The sequence below is a fragment of the Bicyclus anynana genome, chromosome 11, assembly GCF_947172395.1.
Source record: "Bicyclus anynana chromosome 11, ilBicAnyn1.1, whole genome shotgun sequence".
Classification (NCBI taxonomy): Eukaryota; Metazoa; Arthropoda; class Insecta; order Lepidoptera; family Nymphalidae; genus Bicyclus; species Bicyclus anynana.
The window spans coordinates 29,209-45,721 of record NC_069093.1 but is presented as its reverse complement, the minus strand read 5'-3'; the positions used below and the strand labels follow the sequence as shown (position 1 = coordinate 45,721).

At 41.8% G+C, this 16,513-nt stretch overlaps 2 protein-coding genes across 2 annotated transcripts; one reads left to right on the top strand and one right to left on the bottom strand.

Annotated features, from left to right (window-relative positions):
- Positions 1-4,346: 4,346 nt before the first annotated feature.
- Positions 4,347-7,311, bottom strand: LOC112051453 (60S ribosomal protein L38). The gene is made up of 4 exons (XM_052884316.1): positions 7,086-7,311; positions 6,805-6,865; positions 5,342-5,464; positions 4,347-4,414 (listed from the first exon to the last, which is right to left on the bottom strand). Exons 1-4 carry the CDS (start codon positions 7,086-7,088, stop codon positions 4,389-4,391), a joined length of 213 nt encoding a protein of 70 aa, XP_052740276.1. The 5' UTR covers positions 7,089-7,311; the 3' UTR covers positions 4,347-4,388.
- A 5,245-nt stretch (positions 7,312-12,556) lies between these two features.
- Positions 12,557-16,390, top strand: LOC112051463 (NAD-dependent protein deacetylase sirtuin-7). Its single transcript, XM_052884155.1, has 2 exons — positions 12,557-13,068; positions 14,609-16,390. Exons 1-2 carry the CDS (start codon positions 12,823-12,825, stop codon positions 16,160-16,162), a joined length of 1,800 nt encoding a protein of 599 aa, XP_052740115.1. The 5' UTR covers positions 12,557-12,822; the 3' UTR covers positions 16,163-16,390.
- The last annotated feature ends 123 nt before the right edge of the window (positions 16,391-16,513 follow it).

The following is a 16,513-nucleotide window of genomic DNA, read 5'->3' as shown; positions in this document are numbered from 1 at the left end:
TGCAGTTAGAATTTTTTTTTGTTTGCCATCTTGCCCCCCCAAACGTGACCTTTATTTATGATCAAATTTGACCCCCCACCAGGTGGACTGACGACATCAAGTGAGTCGCAGGGATTCGCTGGATGCCGGCGACTCAGTATCGTGATGTTTGTAAGGCCCTACAAAAGGTCTATTCTATGTACTGCAGTGGACGTCCATCGGCTGATATGATGATAATGATGATGACGATGATGACGATGATGACGATGATGATAATGATGATGATGATGATGATGTTCAAAATTTTAGTATACAGTATACAGTAGTTTTAGAGAAAAAGGGCAGTCAATTGTCGTCTATTTGTTTAAATAACTTGGAAGCAACAAGTTAGCCCGTAGCCATCGTAGATTGTTTCATCACTTACCATCAGGTGAGATTGTAGTCAAAGGCTAACTTGTAGAGAATAAAAAAAAACTATTTAAAGAAAAAAAAAATTAAATTCTCGTAACAAGACCTTTATTGAAGTTTGTAAAAGTCTTTTTTTTAATCTTACCCTCCATAAGTGCCCATATTCAAAAGGGAATGGCCATTCCCGGCCCACACCTACTCTAATCAACCGGCAATTTACTTATATCTAAATAAATCTTGATGATTCTACCTTAATAATGAAATCATAACATTATCAAAAAAGTGTGCTACAAAGTTTTACGACATTTATGACGGGGATAATTGATGGTTGACCTTACCAGTAGCTTGAGTTTTACTATTATTTTTGAAGACTCATGATTAGTTTGTTTCTCCGGTTTCTTGTTAGTTATGCTTGTTGGTAACAGAAAAAAATAATACAAATAAAAAAATAATAATACAGCTTCAAATATTATTTGGCCGCTTTGGTACGCCGGCGAACATTTTTCCCTAGAAGAGTGTAAAAAAAAATATTTTTCTTTAAGAAACATACTTTCATAAAGCCAATTATTTAACCAGATCCTTATTTAATACTGAATAATGTTATCATTTCAATATACTTTTATACGGGGGTAAACCTGGGTTCCCTGGGCCGGCGTTGAGTGGGCATTCCTCTTTACCTATTCACGGTACATCCCTGTCACAAAAAGTTTCAACTGGATTGGTCTGGTACACTCGGAGAAAACAGACAGACATTAAAATGTGCACGACTGATATTATAGGGGTTTTTGTACTACGTTTGTTCGGAACCCTAAAAAATCAAGGATCAAAAAGTTAGCACGCTGGCCGCAAACGATGATTCAGATAAGTAGAGACTTTGCCAAAAAAAAAATGTATTTAATCAATAACTTACATTTTAGAGAAGTCGCTTGAAAGTAAAATTTAAAATAATTGATTATAGGTACTAGAATAATAATATCGAGTGCCGCAGTTTTCGCATTTGCTACTGTTCGCCGAGCGGATTCAGATGAAGTAACGCGATCCAACAACGTCTATATACATGAAGAAGATATTGGCTTAGCAGAGACCGCTCACTGCCCGTTTACACTGCACGACAGGCACGACAGGCACGACAGGCACGACCCGTGCCGTATCCGTATTATCGTCTTCAGATCCGATCACGTCGTCGCGAGCCACTTCGGGTTCGTAACATAGAAAACAAGATGAGTAGGCCGGCACTCGCGTATATTGTTTAAAATTCACTTTGATAAGTACGCGCTTCTAGCATCAAATTCTAAACATAAGCATACGAGGCACAGCATATTCGAGCAACGCAAGTTTGGCGTTGCGTACGACGGTACGAACACTAAGTTTATGGGGATAGGGGGTTGATTCCACCTCAGCACTCAAAGGGGCTGTGCACACCACGCTCGTCTGTAGCGATACAGTCGCGATACCAAACAGTACAATAAGTATACGGGACGATACGCGCGCGACTCAGACGCAGCCTGTAGACATTTTATAAATTCAAACACGCGTTTGAATCGATACAGCGACGTACTCTTACAGTTAATCTGTTTATAAAGTCACAGCTTAAAGGTTATTTTTTTATTTCCACAAGTACCCTGTAAGTGTGCCAGTTGTACCTGTCCGCCGCCCGCTTCGAAAAATTGAAATATGTGTGGGAATGACAGATCTTTTTCTAGTTTTCGAAGCGTTTTCGATCGTAGAAAGAGAATCGACGTGCCACTGACAGGGGCTGATGCCATTCATTTTGAAAATTATCCGAAGAAAAAATGTAGAGGAAGTTGCGTTGCACCTTTTACCTACGAGTAGGTACATGAACCTGTATTTCGTTCAAAATTTCAGATACAGTAGGTTCGGAGAAAAAGGGCATATTTGATGTATCACACGATGAAGTTTGTAAAAGTTTTTCTATCAACTTTCCATCTAAACCCCCCCCCCCCCCCATATTCATATTTCACCCATTCAAGGTACATCTCTGCATTTGGGTCACAAGAATTGATATGTGTACTTTCAACTGGATTGGTTTGGTACATTGGGGGAAAACAGACAAGACAATAAAATGTGCGCGAGAGATATTATAAGAGTTCCGTTTAAGTGCAACGTAAGTTCGGAACCCTAATAAGGATTTAAATACGACGCAAACGCATCTGAAGGTGTGTGGGCACTCCGCACCCGGCAGCGGGCCGCAGCTGCGCACACACGCCGCGTGTTCGCCCCGCCGCGTCACGTGTGGTGTGCGCCGCCACTCACCACTGCTACGTGTACAGTATTTCGTACAGCTCCAGCAGCGCCCCGGGGCTGCGGCTCACGAGGGCCTGCGTTACAGCCGACGGTAGGCCTTTCAAAATATGCTTTTCTTTCTTTCAAGAATCAGGAAAAATTCTCAGCCCGAAGACGGGAACTTTATTGGTGTTTCGCCCTCGTCCCTGGGAACACATGTACACATTAGCTCTTAAAGCCTTAATATTTTACCGTTATTTCTTATTTAATTTATATTAATTCCTAAGTCGAACAATATCGAAACTCTAGGGAATCAAAACTCGTCGGGTACTTTCCGTTAACCTACAACTATGTTTGGCAAGCAACATCGTTACGTATCTTAGACCGTTACTAATGGTCTAAGTTACGTATAGACCACAAGTACAAGTAAAAATCTCAAAATATGTGTAATTAAATCTTATAATATAGGTAAGTGCTCTATGCCTGAGTTTTGGGAGAAGCCCGGCAAAAACTGTAGCAAACTCTGTGGTCTAGTTAGCTCCATTATTAATGGTCTAAGCTTGCGCTACGATATGCAACGATTTTTTATTGTCTCTGCGGCAAAGATTTTATAATAATTATCGTTGCTCTGCGATGTTTGGCTCTTGTGCTACGAAATGCATGGATTCTTGATTGTCTCTACGGAGTACGACTCCTGCGCTACGACTTTCGATTGTCTCTGCGGTGTCGAGGCCTGCCACCTGCCACGTATCACCGTAGCTTGGCCGGTTGTACGCCTTGCTACATATACACCGAGCGCTACGACGTGCTACACAAAAACTGAATTATCACTGTGTAGTCGGATGCAATCTTTATGACGTCTTCGAAATAAGATGCTGTCGCCGCGTCCCTGCGTAACCGAGGATACCTACAATCTTGTATTGTGCAGCCTTACGCACGATGTGAGGACACGTTTATATAGATGTCGCACCCATCGGGTCGAGTTGGTCAGCTAACAGACTGCTTAGGCCGTTCACTTCACGTAAGCTGAATGTGAATTGCACGGGATCACTCGACGTTTAACAACTTGGCTTATCGAAAGTCAGCCTGAATGTTGTGGTTATATACGCTTTGGTCTGCCTCCATAAGATGGCAGACCACAGCAGAGATGACGTAACCATGAGTTCCTCTCAAGATAACAATGAGACATTGCCGACTATTAAACCCCCGATAACAAAACTTTACGACTTTTTGATGGTTGGTTGAATGCCAGGGTTTAATGATAGGCGTTCTATTCAAATTCCTTTGTGTAAAAACAAGCAGGCCTCCGTGGCGCAGTGGATATACAAGACGGAGGACCTGGGTTCGATCCCTGACTGGGCCGACGGGAGGCTTTGGCCGTGGCCAGTTACCACCCTACCGGCAATTACGTACGTACCGCCAAACGATATAGCGTTCCGGTGCACTTTTGGTTTACTATGTCGTGCAGAAACCAAAGGGGTGTGGAAATTAGCCCGCTTCCATCTTAAATTACATCATCACTTACCACCAGGTGGGATTGTAGTCAAGGGAACTTGTAAAATAATAATAAAAAAAACAATGAATAAACATGACTTGTTCATTGGTTTTATGCAGCAAACGCTCCATTTTTGAGCTAGAGGTGAAAACAATATTCATGAAATCTTCAATAAATGAATTCAACCAAGGTTCAGGTTTGGTGCAAATAAAAGCTGTGGAAGGTTTTGAATGTATTTATTAAGTTAACCTACGCGACGACTTCACTTCACCTCCTTCACCTGCAGCCCTGCAACACAACACACTATGAGAGCCTTATTTAATGGATAAAGCGCAAATAGCAAATACACCACTTAATTATCTAAAACTAATTTTAATAGCTTTCCAAAAATCCCTAGGATGACCGAGTTATATTTTTTTCCGGATTTTTCAAATTTATCTTTCTTGAAATGTTGTAGCTGTTGCAATGTATAACAAAAATCAGATCTTTAAAATCTTAATTACAACAGCTACAGCATTAAAAAAACTGATTCAAGAAAGATAAATTTGAAAAATCCAAAATAAAAATAATACTGGGTTACCCTTATAACCTAAAAGAAAAGGTTTTTCTTTTTAATTTTGGATTGTAATAGCGAAAAAAAATTTTAATAAAAAAAAAAACCAACCACAAAATCACAAAAATGTTTTTACTAAACTAAAAAGTGAAAAATAACAAAGTATGTGCTGACTTCTGATCAGTTTGTGATGTATTAATTCAAGCCATTTAAACTCTATACATTTAGTATTTTCAGAAACGGCTTTCACAAACACAGTATTAAAGTGATGATAGTCTCATAAACTCATGCCCAAATTCAATAATGCAGAAGTTTTTACAATATTATTAGATTAGATCCAAGGACCTCTTAACTATAATAAACATTTCATATTAACATCTACACCGACAACTAATAATAGGTCATTAATAAATTTTTAAGAAATCTATATTTTTTAATTTCAAGATCAATCTGGAGGCAGAAGGTAATATCTGATTAAACTGAAACTTTTTTCATATAATCGTCTCAACTTCATATAATCATATAACACATTTTTATTGCTATTAGAAATGAAAACAATTTTTTTTTCTCATACCAACGTTACCCCCACCCTATTAAACATGTGAATACTATAACACTAGTAAAATGTATACTGTAAGCTACTATATGAATATATCAAATACCTGGCGGCAAACTCTGTTTGAGCTTCTCAGCCTTCTCCTTGTCTGTGATGACGAGTGTGTAGAGGAAGCGCGAGCAGCGCACCTTGAACTTCACATTCTCCGGGTTCTTCTTGATCTTCACCGCTGTAACACGGACACACACACTCTGTTATTGCACTTCTGGTGCACTGCTCTAGTTCAAATGGCTGCTCCATTACATAATTACAAATCAATTGTAATGATAAATAAAATTATAAACAGGTAAAGTTTGTAAGTTTGTAACAATTCTTTGTAAGGGGTAATCTTCAGAACTACTGAACTGATTTTAAAAATTCTTTCTCCAGTAGAATGGTACATTAGTGGGGAATACTATATTTTATTCCTGTATTCCTACAAGAACGGGAATCACGTGGTGAAACCGCGCGACATCTGCTATTTTGTATATGGAAGTGGAGTCAGTGAGCCCTCAGTCAGTGTTTTAGAAATTGTTAAGCCATTATTAATTTCAAAACTTCAAAAAACCTTGTACGCTGCTCCGAAAAATAGTGATGATTGTTATGGGTGTATTTTTATTTTGGAATAATTCATGACATTTATTCATGAGTTTACCCTCTTCATACACAAACTCAAAAGTTAGTTGCAAACAACAGCCATACCTTACAACACTAGCGATGGTGCAAATTATGAAAAGTTTTACACAATGGGATGCCTAAACTCTAAACAACTCAGAAGTACATCTGTCAACTGTTTTGCTGTGGAGGCTTTTAGCAAACAATCAATGGATCAGATAAATCACACTAAAATTATTTCCACACAAGTAGATCCACAGATTACCGTCTTCAACCTCTGAAACTTTACCTCTTTATATTATTAGTATAGAAGTATAGAAGTATAGATATTATAAAACATTCCATTGTGGTCTGGTGGTAGAATGTTTGTGTGCAGTGGCTCAAATTCCATCATTTGACTCAAATATAACCTGCACAGTATTTGTTACAGAGCCACGAGCACTGTACCTGCTATTGAAATATCTCATGAGGATCATGTGAATGCAGCAACTACCTCGACCTTACTAGCTGACTAGTATTTACACACAGAATTACGAATACTCTGGAATTCTCTTGTAATTTTTAGTATTAAACACTCTAAAATTAGTCTATTGAATTATATCATTGTCTATTCTCTCTACTAAATACTACACTCTTTTAAATTCGTTTAGAACGCCCCCGGGGGTATCCTAAACAAATTTCATAGATGTATAGTTGTTAAATATAACTTGTTTAGTGCTAAGAAACAGTGCTGTAGCTATACTATTTTCTTATATGTAAAAGTAGGTAATACAAACACATTCGCGTACATATTCATATATGAGGATACGCGGGGCCGTCCCCTTAGTTTTTCTATTGCTAAACCGTTAGCTTTAGCTTTCAAAGTTCTGTGGTTCAATGACATTACAATACAAATAACATTCTGGAATAACTCACATTTAGCGTCTTTCCTTCTCGCCTTCAGGAGGAAGTCCTTGATGTCCTTGATTTCCCGCGGCTGCAACAGACAGAGTTCAATTGGCACAAGTTTATAAGGATCAACGAGCGTTAGATTTAGCGAGACGAATGAGACGAGATTAGTTTTGTTTTTGTTGACATTTGAACCGATCCCTCAAGAACCCTGCCCACAGGCGTAAATAGTCGCTGCTTTATTTCTAATCTGCACTGTTATGAATCGTGAAATCAACTATGAAACTATATATAAAGCAAAAACGTACCATGTTGAAGATCTTCCTCGAGTGAGCTGCACTGCAATAAAAAACACCAAATAAGACACTGGAGTGCAAATATATAAACTACTATATCAAATATGAAATGGACGACTTATTCTCCTAAACAAATATATAATAACTGCAATTAATCTGTGGATTTAAATGGATTTTTCCGAAATTCAAAATTATTACAAACTTGTCGCACCTGTCAAAGTCAGCAAAAGAAATATTTTGTTTATTATTCTTGTCATGTCACTGTCAAATATACTGTCAGTTGTCAGTTGTCATCACAGATTAGGTATTATAGTCCACAAGTTTAGGATTTTTACACAACAATATCACTTCTCAAAAAGGTTCTATTAGGTGACACTTTTCGTTTCGATTCACATACATTTTATTTTTAATAATAAGCTTTACGGCTCTGGGTTCTAGCCCTTTTGAGCCCGGATTCACATACAATTAATTAATTATCTCGGACTAATTATAGAAGGACCTGCCTCGCAAGACGTTACCTTTCTGTCAATCAATCAACGATCTAACGCGTGTATAAAAACTTACAAAGGCGTTAGATTGTTCGATTGTATCGATGTTTCATTGTTGTAATCGTTTTCGTCAAAAAACTCCCTAATCATTCCGGTTTGTGTAGTAAGTAGTTCAATGGCATGAAAAATGGTCAACAACTTCTAATTCACTAAAAGATGACGTGCCGTTCGATTTCAGTCTCACCTGGTGGTAAGCAATGATGCAATCTAAGATTTTTCTTTTTAATTGTTTACAAGTTAGCCCTTGACTACAATCACACCTGATGGTAAGTGATGATGTAGTCTTAGATGGAAGCGGGCTAACTTGTAAGGAGGAGGATGAAAATCCACACCCCTTTTGGTTTCTACACGGCATCGTACCGGAACGCTAAATCGCTTGGCGGTACGTCTTTGCCGGTAGGGTGGTAACTAGTCACGGCCGAAGCCTTCCACCAGCCAGACTTGGTCCAATTAAGAAAACCTCAATCAGCCCAGTCGGGAATCCAACCCAGGACCTCCTTCTTGTAAATCCACCGCGCATACCACTGCGCCACGGAAGTCATCAAAAACATAATTATAATAAATAATAAATTTGTAATAAAAACAATATCTAAAAGAAAAATAGATACTATTCTTCTAACGAACGAACGCACAGGAAAACGTCGATCCATTAATTTAATATTCTGTGTACAGATTATATTATTCTTGTTAAATATTTTATTATTTATTCTTGTTAAATATTATCGATGAGTGAGTTTACCTCGTCCCCTTCAAAAAACGACAGACAATTTTGTTGCTGCATTTGTGTGCGATGCATTTCCATTTCTAATTCCTCTATGTTAAATATATAGAGTTTGCACAAAAGCAATACAAACGACATAAAAAGAACCCAAGCAGACATGAGTCACAAACAATTATGAAAAATAAAGATATTGTGTTTTATGGGTATTAAATGTGCATTTATAAAATTAAATTATAACTTTAATTAATTTTATAAATGTCGTACTTTCATATCAAAAGAAGAAAAAAGTTGTAATTAAAACGATGATTTCTTTTATTTTAATGTGAATTTAACCTTTCATTTATTGCAGAATTACCATATACTATGATATTTTTTTTGATTTTGTATTAATAAGTGAAAGAAGATTTGACATTTGACAGTTCACACTTCACAGCACAGAACAGTAATTTATTTGCTGTCTATGACTAATACTACTACTTATATATCAGTATTCGTTAATGATTCGTTAACTAAATCCAGTCTGTCGTGCGTATTTTCTTCCCTTGTAATTTTTGTTATTTCGTTTTGTTCTCGTTTCGTTGTTATTGTTAATTATAGTTTATTTGTTGTTTGTTTACTGTTTTTACCCGACTGCAAGAAGGGTTATGTTTTTCGCGCGTATCTTGTATGTATGTATGTAATATTCTTTATTACCTCATATCTTCCAAACCGTTGAACGGATTTACGGATACGGATAGGTGAAATTAGAAAAAAAAACCAACAAGACGACTGTGAGACGCTATAGAATCGGGGTGAAGTTTTTTTTTTTGAATATTGCAACATGCGAATCAAATTCAAGGATTTTTTGTGAGAATTTCAAAATGGTATATCATGGCCATGTTAAAAAAACTACAATTAGGAAAACGTTATTTATTAATTCTAATATTAATTAAGTCTATACATAATACGCGAGGCGGACGACTATAAGGTGCGAGGTTTATGAAGTGGAGTTATAAAACACCTAAAATAGACTAAAAGAGATATATTGATTATAAAAATCAGACAAGTGCGAGTCGGATTCGGCCACCGAGGGTTGCGTAGATTTTTTGAATATTTACTTAATCTCGGTTGGACTTAGGTATACATTATCGTACTTTGTAACAAACGTAACAAATAAATCCGAAATTCACTATCTATCTTAACTAAAAAGTGTGAAATAAATTAATTAATTAAACAAATAAAAAAACCCGGCTTGATATAAAAACTGATTAAACTAAAGTCGGGACCTGTTAAAAAATGTAGACGAAAAACATTTTATTCAATATAATAGGTTCCGACTGTTTTCTAATTGTTTTCTACACTTCTGGACTGAGCTTGTTTTTTTCTTTTCAGTTTTTTATCATTTATGCAGTCGGGTTTTTTATTTGTTTAATTAATTAATTTATTAAATGTATTTAGTTTAGTACGAAAATGAGTGAACCGGAGCCTGGTACTAGCCGGAGCAGTTATTCCGCGTTGCTATCGTTTCCGTCACCAAAAAAGAAACGTACGAATCAATCACCCTTATCGTCCTCCGAGAAAACCGTTTTGATTAATGTGTTTAAATATGTCGAGGAAACCTTATGCTTGCTTCTACATAATAAAGAAACAAAACTATAAGAGTTCTTTATTGCCTACGGAACCCTTAATATAAGTGAAGCATTATCTGTTTGATAAATAACAGGATATAGGAATATAGAATTAAAAAAATATTTGTTTATCAAAGGAAATTTTATTTCATGACAATATTCGTAAATAATGATAAAATGTTGAGCACCCCTGAGTCAGTGTTTTTGTTTGTTGACATTGTTTAAAATACCTACTCAATTTGACTATAGATATTTGGTTGTCATTTATTTTATATTTTTTTTCCCAGGACTACGGCGAGGAAACTTATATTCGTAGATAGAGAAAGAAATAGACAACTAATTGGCGCGCCATTGTCAGGAAAAATACATCAGATATTGGACATCACTACACACTAAAGTGTTTTACAGATAGCATGGGAACGGTAACAGTCGCCTGTATGACGTTCATAATACGTACAATCATCGTCAATCGCGTCAACTTCAAAAGTGAAACGAACTGTCACCCGCACCATCATACATGAAATATTATATTTTTTCTAAAGGATGGCAGGTAAAAATCTCAAACTTAAAAATAATGTGACCAGCTTAACACAAGTAGTGTTGTCCTCACGACTCGATTAGTTCCATAAAAAGTTATTATAAAAATCATAATAATGTAATGGGGTTGGCCGGTTACAAACTTGAAAGTTTAAAAATCAAAGACTTTCATTCAAACTTGCCAGAGCCTTTAGCCTCCGGCCCTAACGGCCTCCATTAGCACCAAACTTCAAATTTGTAGTATAAAAATGTATAAAATTAAGGACTGTCATACAAAATTACGAGAGCCTCTAGACCGTTCTTAGCGGATACCTACTACCTATAGACACCTACCTGCCAAATTTAATCTTTGTACGTCAAGATTTCGTGAGAATGACTTGAATTTTGAATGCATGTAAAATCATAACTATTTGGTATTTTTCATTAAAACAAAAACTAGTGTATCTGTATTATAGATTTAATTCGGTACAAGCTGTGTACTATAAAAAGCTCTAATGTACAAACTTTCAAATGATTTTGCATACCTAGTAACAATCTCCATTCAAAAACGAATACATTCAAGTCAGTACGACACGTAGCGTCGCATCAGTAACTTTTAATGTTATCTTCATTGGATCAAGCCTAAAGGCTCGTACACCTAAATAACCACATATAACTAAGTACAGACAATGTCATTCCGGACTTGAATACATTCTACAGTTCATACAGACTCAACTTCAACATGTTGTTAGTGTTAAATTTTGAAATGCAAATTATGAGAAAACTTTGTATAAGCGGATGTCAAGGAGACGCGTAACGTTTATTTTTTTATGGGTTTCTCCGGCTTCACCACGATGCTTGTAAAGACTTACTCTGGATAATTCTTTACTCTGCGGTGTAATAGTAGATTGTTATACAAGGGGCTAAAAAGACCCATTATATACGAGGTATTTTTAGGGCCCGAGACGAAGGCGAGGGCCGCCTAAATAGAAACCGAGTTTATAATGGGTTTAGCCCCACGTGTTACACTCTGCTTTTCACTACGATTGCGAGAAAATAAAATAGTTTAGTACAATATTCAATGATTTATTTTAATTGAAAATTAAATGTACAAAGTCTACAATTTTGGATAATAAGGGAGATGCTTTTACCCAGTAACATAATTTCAGACTACTGTGAAGATAAATAATGAGTATGTAAATGTGTATGTGTATGATAAACGTGGGAGATAACAGTTTAAAAAACTTCTTTCGTAAGTGAATCCATTCGTTGTTGTTTTCTCCACTTACAAATTTTTCGTAGGTAAGTACCTATTTAAGTAAATGCGTCTTGACTTTGATGGTAACAGATTGAAAATTTCATCCATCTCCAAATTAGGATCACCATTCTCACTAGATGAAGACAATAATAACAATTATTGTTGAAAAATATGTAAGTTACGGTCACAAATTGACAATAAATTTCTGAAAAAAATCAAGTGTGTATTATTCACGCCAATTGTTTTTAAATTCTCGTTTTTTAATTTTATTTTTTTTACATGAGAAAGAGGCAAAGGTATTACACCGTAAAGGATGTCCCATGTCTTCAAATCTCGCTCTATTCGCAACTCAATAAAAATTAAATAAAAAAATAAACGCATTCCACAGATAAGAACGCTGCATTTCATTCCAATTGAAAGTTTTTTATTTATTTTTCAAAACAATCAGTGCCTTACCTATAATGATTCTATTTTCGAATAAAACCTCCTCCGTTTTATAGTAGGCTAGTACTCGTAACAGACAAGAATTAAAAAAACAAAATTACTTTAGCCCCTAGAGGCTAATATGCTTGTTTAGCCCCGCTGTGGAGTGGTAATATGACAGTGTTTTTGAGCAAGAGTAGTGAAAAATATTTTTGATGCGTGAGTTTACCTCATGTTATATAATTTATTCAGCAACCTGAAAAAATGGCAGACAATTTTGATGGTGAACTTAGGTGCGATACTTAGACCATTGCGATAGTACTAGTCCTTTTGTAATTACTCTGAGAATTCCTCTGAGTTTATGGGTATAGTGTTGGACCATTGTCTATTCCTGTTTGCGTTTAGGCTTTAGCATTTTCGTTACATCCCTAGGCCGCGTCGAGAAATGTCAGTTATTGCAATTTGATTTGAGTTTGACGAGTTTGACATAAATCTCAGTAAAATAAATACACGGTGATTGTCACAAATCGAAGCCGATTTCGAGCTACCGTTAGAAATATTCCTTCGTCCGGAATCAGCTGGGCATCGGATGCACAGCGCCGGAGACATGCACGGGCAGGCCGGCGGCGGCGGGCGGGCGGCGCGCCGGGCCGGGGCGCTGTAGCGGGCGGGCGACATGGCGGGCCAGGCGAGCCAGGCCGGGCGTTCGGGCGTGCGGAGCAGTGCGCGCCTGAGCGCTGGCGGCGGCGCGGCGGCGGCGGCGGCGGGCGGCGAGGAGCAGCGGCGCGCGGCGGCCGAGCTGCGCCGAGCGCGCGCCGCCCGCGCCGCCGAGCGCGCTCGCGAGGTGGAGGACAGCCCGCAGGAGCTGCGCGACAAGTGCCGCCGCCTGGCTCGCGCGCTGCGCGACGCCAAACACCTCGTGGTGAGTGACCGCCGGCATCCACGCCCGTCCCTCGTCAGCCGTCTCTTTGTGATCTGGCCGGATCAATGAACAACCAGCATTCCATGTTGTGAACGAGTGACCACACAGCTACTTCGTGAGATGTGGTCAAACAGTAATCATGTTGTTTGTGTTTGTGACGCATGGTACAGGCAAAGAATTGTTTTGAAGTACAAGGAGCAGCTTCACAATCTATATCAATGGACTGTCGGTATACTTTCACCTCATGTAATAATAGAGGTGTGGTATTTTTATTTAACCTTTAATTTAATGTTGTGAAGCCTTATCTTTACATGGTATACAACATTCTCCTGCTGTTTGCACAATCTGATCTTTTAAACAGCACAACACATTGTAATGCAGTGTTCAGCTGCAGAATTCACAAGGAAGGGTTATTTGAAGACTAAACATTTTTGGGACAACAACAAGGAGATTTAAACCCACGTCTTACTAGACACGGGCATAAGTTAGTTATTTCTGCATATCGTCTCCAAAGAGTAAAAAAATCTTTTGTGGGTTTGGGTGTACTCTTCTATAACAAGATCCCCAAGACTGTGATGGACCTGCCAATGCATAACTTTAAGCAATGTGTTAAAAAACATTTACTTAGTGGAGGTTACTACAACATTGATGAGTTCCTCAAAGATAAAAGCGCTTGGAGGCCATTGGATCAGCTTCCACCTTCACACAGGAAATAAAAGTATAAGAAATTGTAATTGTTATCAATTGTAAATTATAATACTGTATGACTTTTCAAAAGAGCAACTGTTGAGTTTCTTGCCGGTATCTTCTCAGCAGAACCTGCCTTCCGAACCGGTGGTAGAATCTTTACAAATAGTCAACTGACGTGTCAAAAGTGCTTGTAAACTGAGCCTACTTGAAATAAATGATTTTTGATTTTGATTTTGACCTCAGTGTCCATCTAGGTGAAAAGTCCTCATCAATACAAATTAGTCAAACCAATCACAAGGTAGCCAAACTGTTGAGGAATTCCATTAACTTTCCTTTGTTTCCATCATCAGACCTTTAACAATAGTCATAACCCATCTAGGGGTAAAGTCCTCATCCACATAATTTAGTCAAACTCAATCACAAGTTAGCCACTGTAAACTGTTAAGGAATTCTATTAACTGTCCTTTGTTTCTATCATCAGACCTCTAGTGAAAACCTATCTAGGTGGAAAGTCCTCTTCAATATGAATTAGTTAAACCCAAACACAAGGTAACTGCTATAAACCGTTGAAGAATTCTCTTGTCCGTGTTTCTGCTCCATCATCAGATTGACTGTAGACCTGTATCAAACTATAGAAGCTTTAAAGTGCTTATAGAAAAAAAAAAAAAAACAAATGCTATAGTTGCTCTTGCAATTTTTGAAAGTCTTTCTCGAGTTCTCCAGGATCCTATCATCAGGTCTCGACGTGAGGACAATGGGAACCCTCAGGAGTATACATTTCAACACAAACAGAATTATTCAATTCGGTCCAGGCGTATCCCAGTAATGTAGCTCCCCCCTACACGCGCAGGTGTACACCGGCGCCGGCATCAGCACGGCGGCCGACATCCCCGACTACCGCGGGCCGCGCGGCGTGTGGACGCGGCTGCGGCGCGGCGAGCGCGTGGCGCGCGTGGAGGTGGCGCGCGCGCGGCCCACCTTCACGCACATGGCGCTGTCGGCGCTGTGGGCGCGCGGCGCGCTCAAGTTCGTGGTCTCGCAGAACTGCGACGGGCTGCACGTGCGCGCCGGCCTGCCGCGCCGCGCGCTGGCCGAGCTGCACGGCGACATGTTCGCCGAGCGCTGCGCCGCCTGCCGCCGCGTCACGCTGCGCGCCTTCGACACCACGCCGCGCACGGCGCGCCACGCGCACGGCACGCGCCGCCTGTGCCACGCCTGCGGCGCCGAGCTGCAGGACTCCATCGTGCACTTCGGCGAGCGCGGCCGCGCCGCCTGGCCGCTCAACTGGGCCGGCGCGCTGCGCCACGCCGCCGCCGCCGACGTGGTGCTGTGCCTGGGCTCCAGCCTCAAGGTGCTGCGCCGCTACCCGCGCCTGTGGCGCATGCAGGGCGCGCCCGCCTCGCGCCCCGCGCTCTACATCGTCAACCTGCAGTGGACGCCCAAGGACGCCGTCGCCGCGCTCAAGATCAACGCGCGCTGCGACGACGTCATGGCGCAGGTGGCGCGCCGCCTGCGCCTGCGCGTGCCGCGCTACTCGCCGCGCGCCGACCCGCTGCTGGCGCACGCCGAGCCGCTGGCGCCACCCGAGGCGCACACGGCGCCGCCCGCGCCGCCGCCGCCGCCCGCGCCCGCCGCCGACGAGTACTACTCGCTGTCGTCACCCTCCGCCTCCGACTCGGACGACGACGTGCCGCTGCGCCGCCTGGCCGAGCGCCTGCGCGCTCCGCCCGCGCCGCCCGCGCCGCCCGCGCCCGGCCTGCGCGCCTTCCGCGTGGCCATGCAGGCCGGCGAGACCACCATCCTGCTGCGCGCGCGCCACGCGCCGCCGCCGCCGCCGCCCGCGCCCGCCAGCGCGCTGCGCCGCTTCCGCATGGTGCGCCCGCCCAACGGCGCGCTCAACGGCCACCGCCCGGACCTCAAGACCGAGCCGCCGCCCGAGGCCGAGCCGAAGGCCGAGCCGAAAGCCGAGCCTGGCGACGCGTGGACGCTGGGCTCGCAGCTGCGGCGCCTGCTGGAGCTGCCGCCGCTGCGCGCGCCGGAGGCGGAGGACGGCGCGGCGGCGGCGCTGGCGGCCGCCATCTTCCAGCGCGCCGTGCTGCTGTGCCGCGCGCACCTGTACCCCGGGCTGCACACCATCATCCCCCCGGCGCCCGCGCCGCCCGCGCCGCCCGCCGAGTGCGCGTGGTGCCTGCGCCGCTACGCCGCGCGCCGCTGCCTGTGGTACGGGCCGCCGCTGCGCACGCCGCCCGAGCGCCGCGCGTGGCGCCGCGAGCGCGGCCGCCGCTACCTGTGCGCGTGCTGCGGCGACGCGGGCGAGGAGGCGGAGGCGGGCGCGGGCGCGGGGGCGGAGGGCGGCGGCTGGTACGGCAAGGGCTACCGCAAGGGCCGCCGCAAGCGCCGGTAGCGCGCGCAGCGGTCCGTGCGGTGGTCGTGCCATGAACGCATGGCGGAGCGGACCTGAGTGATCGTTCACGTGTGTGCAGTGCCAGTGAGTGCGAGTGTACAGTTACAGCACGGTACAGTACGGTACAGTACAGTACCGTACCGTACACACAGTGACGCGACCGCGAGCCGACTTTGGCGAACAAACAAATTAGATTAAGTTATGTTTATAAGTAAATCATGAAAACTGCATATGTCGTTTTACTGTTCTCTTATCCAAAAAGTTGCTTTTACCAGTCGCCGATGTATGTACGATTGAATTGAGTTCAGCTGTTCAGTTTTGACAAATTGAAAACAAAAAAAAATCTAAATC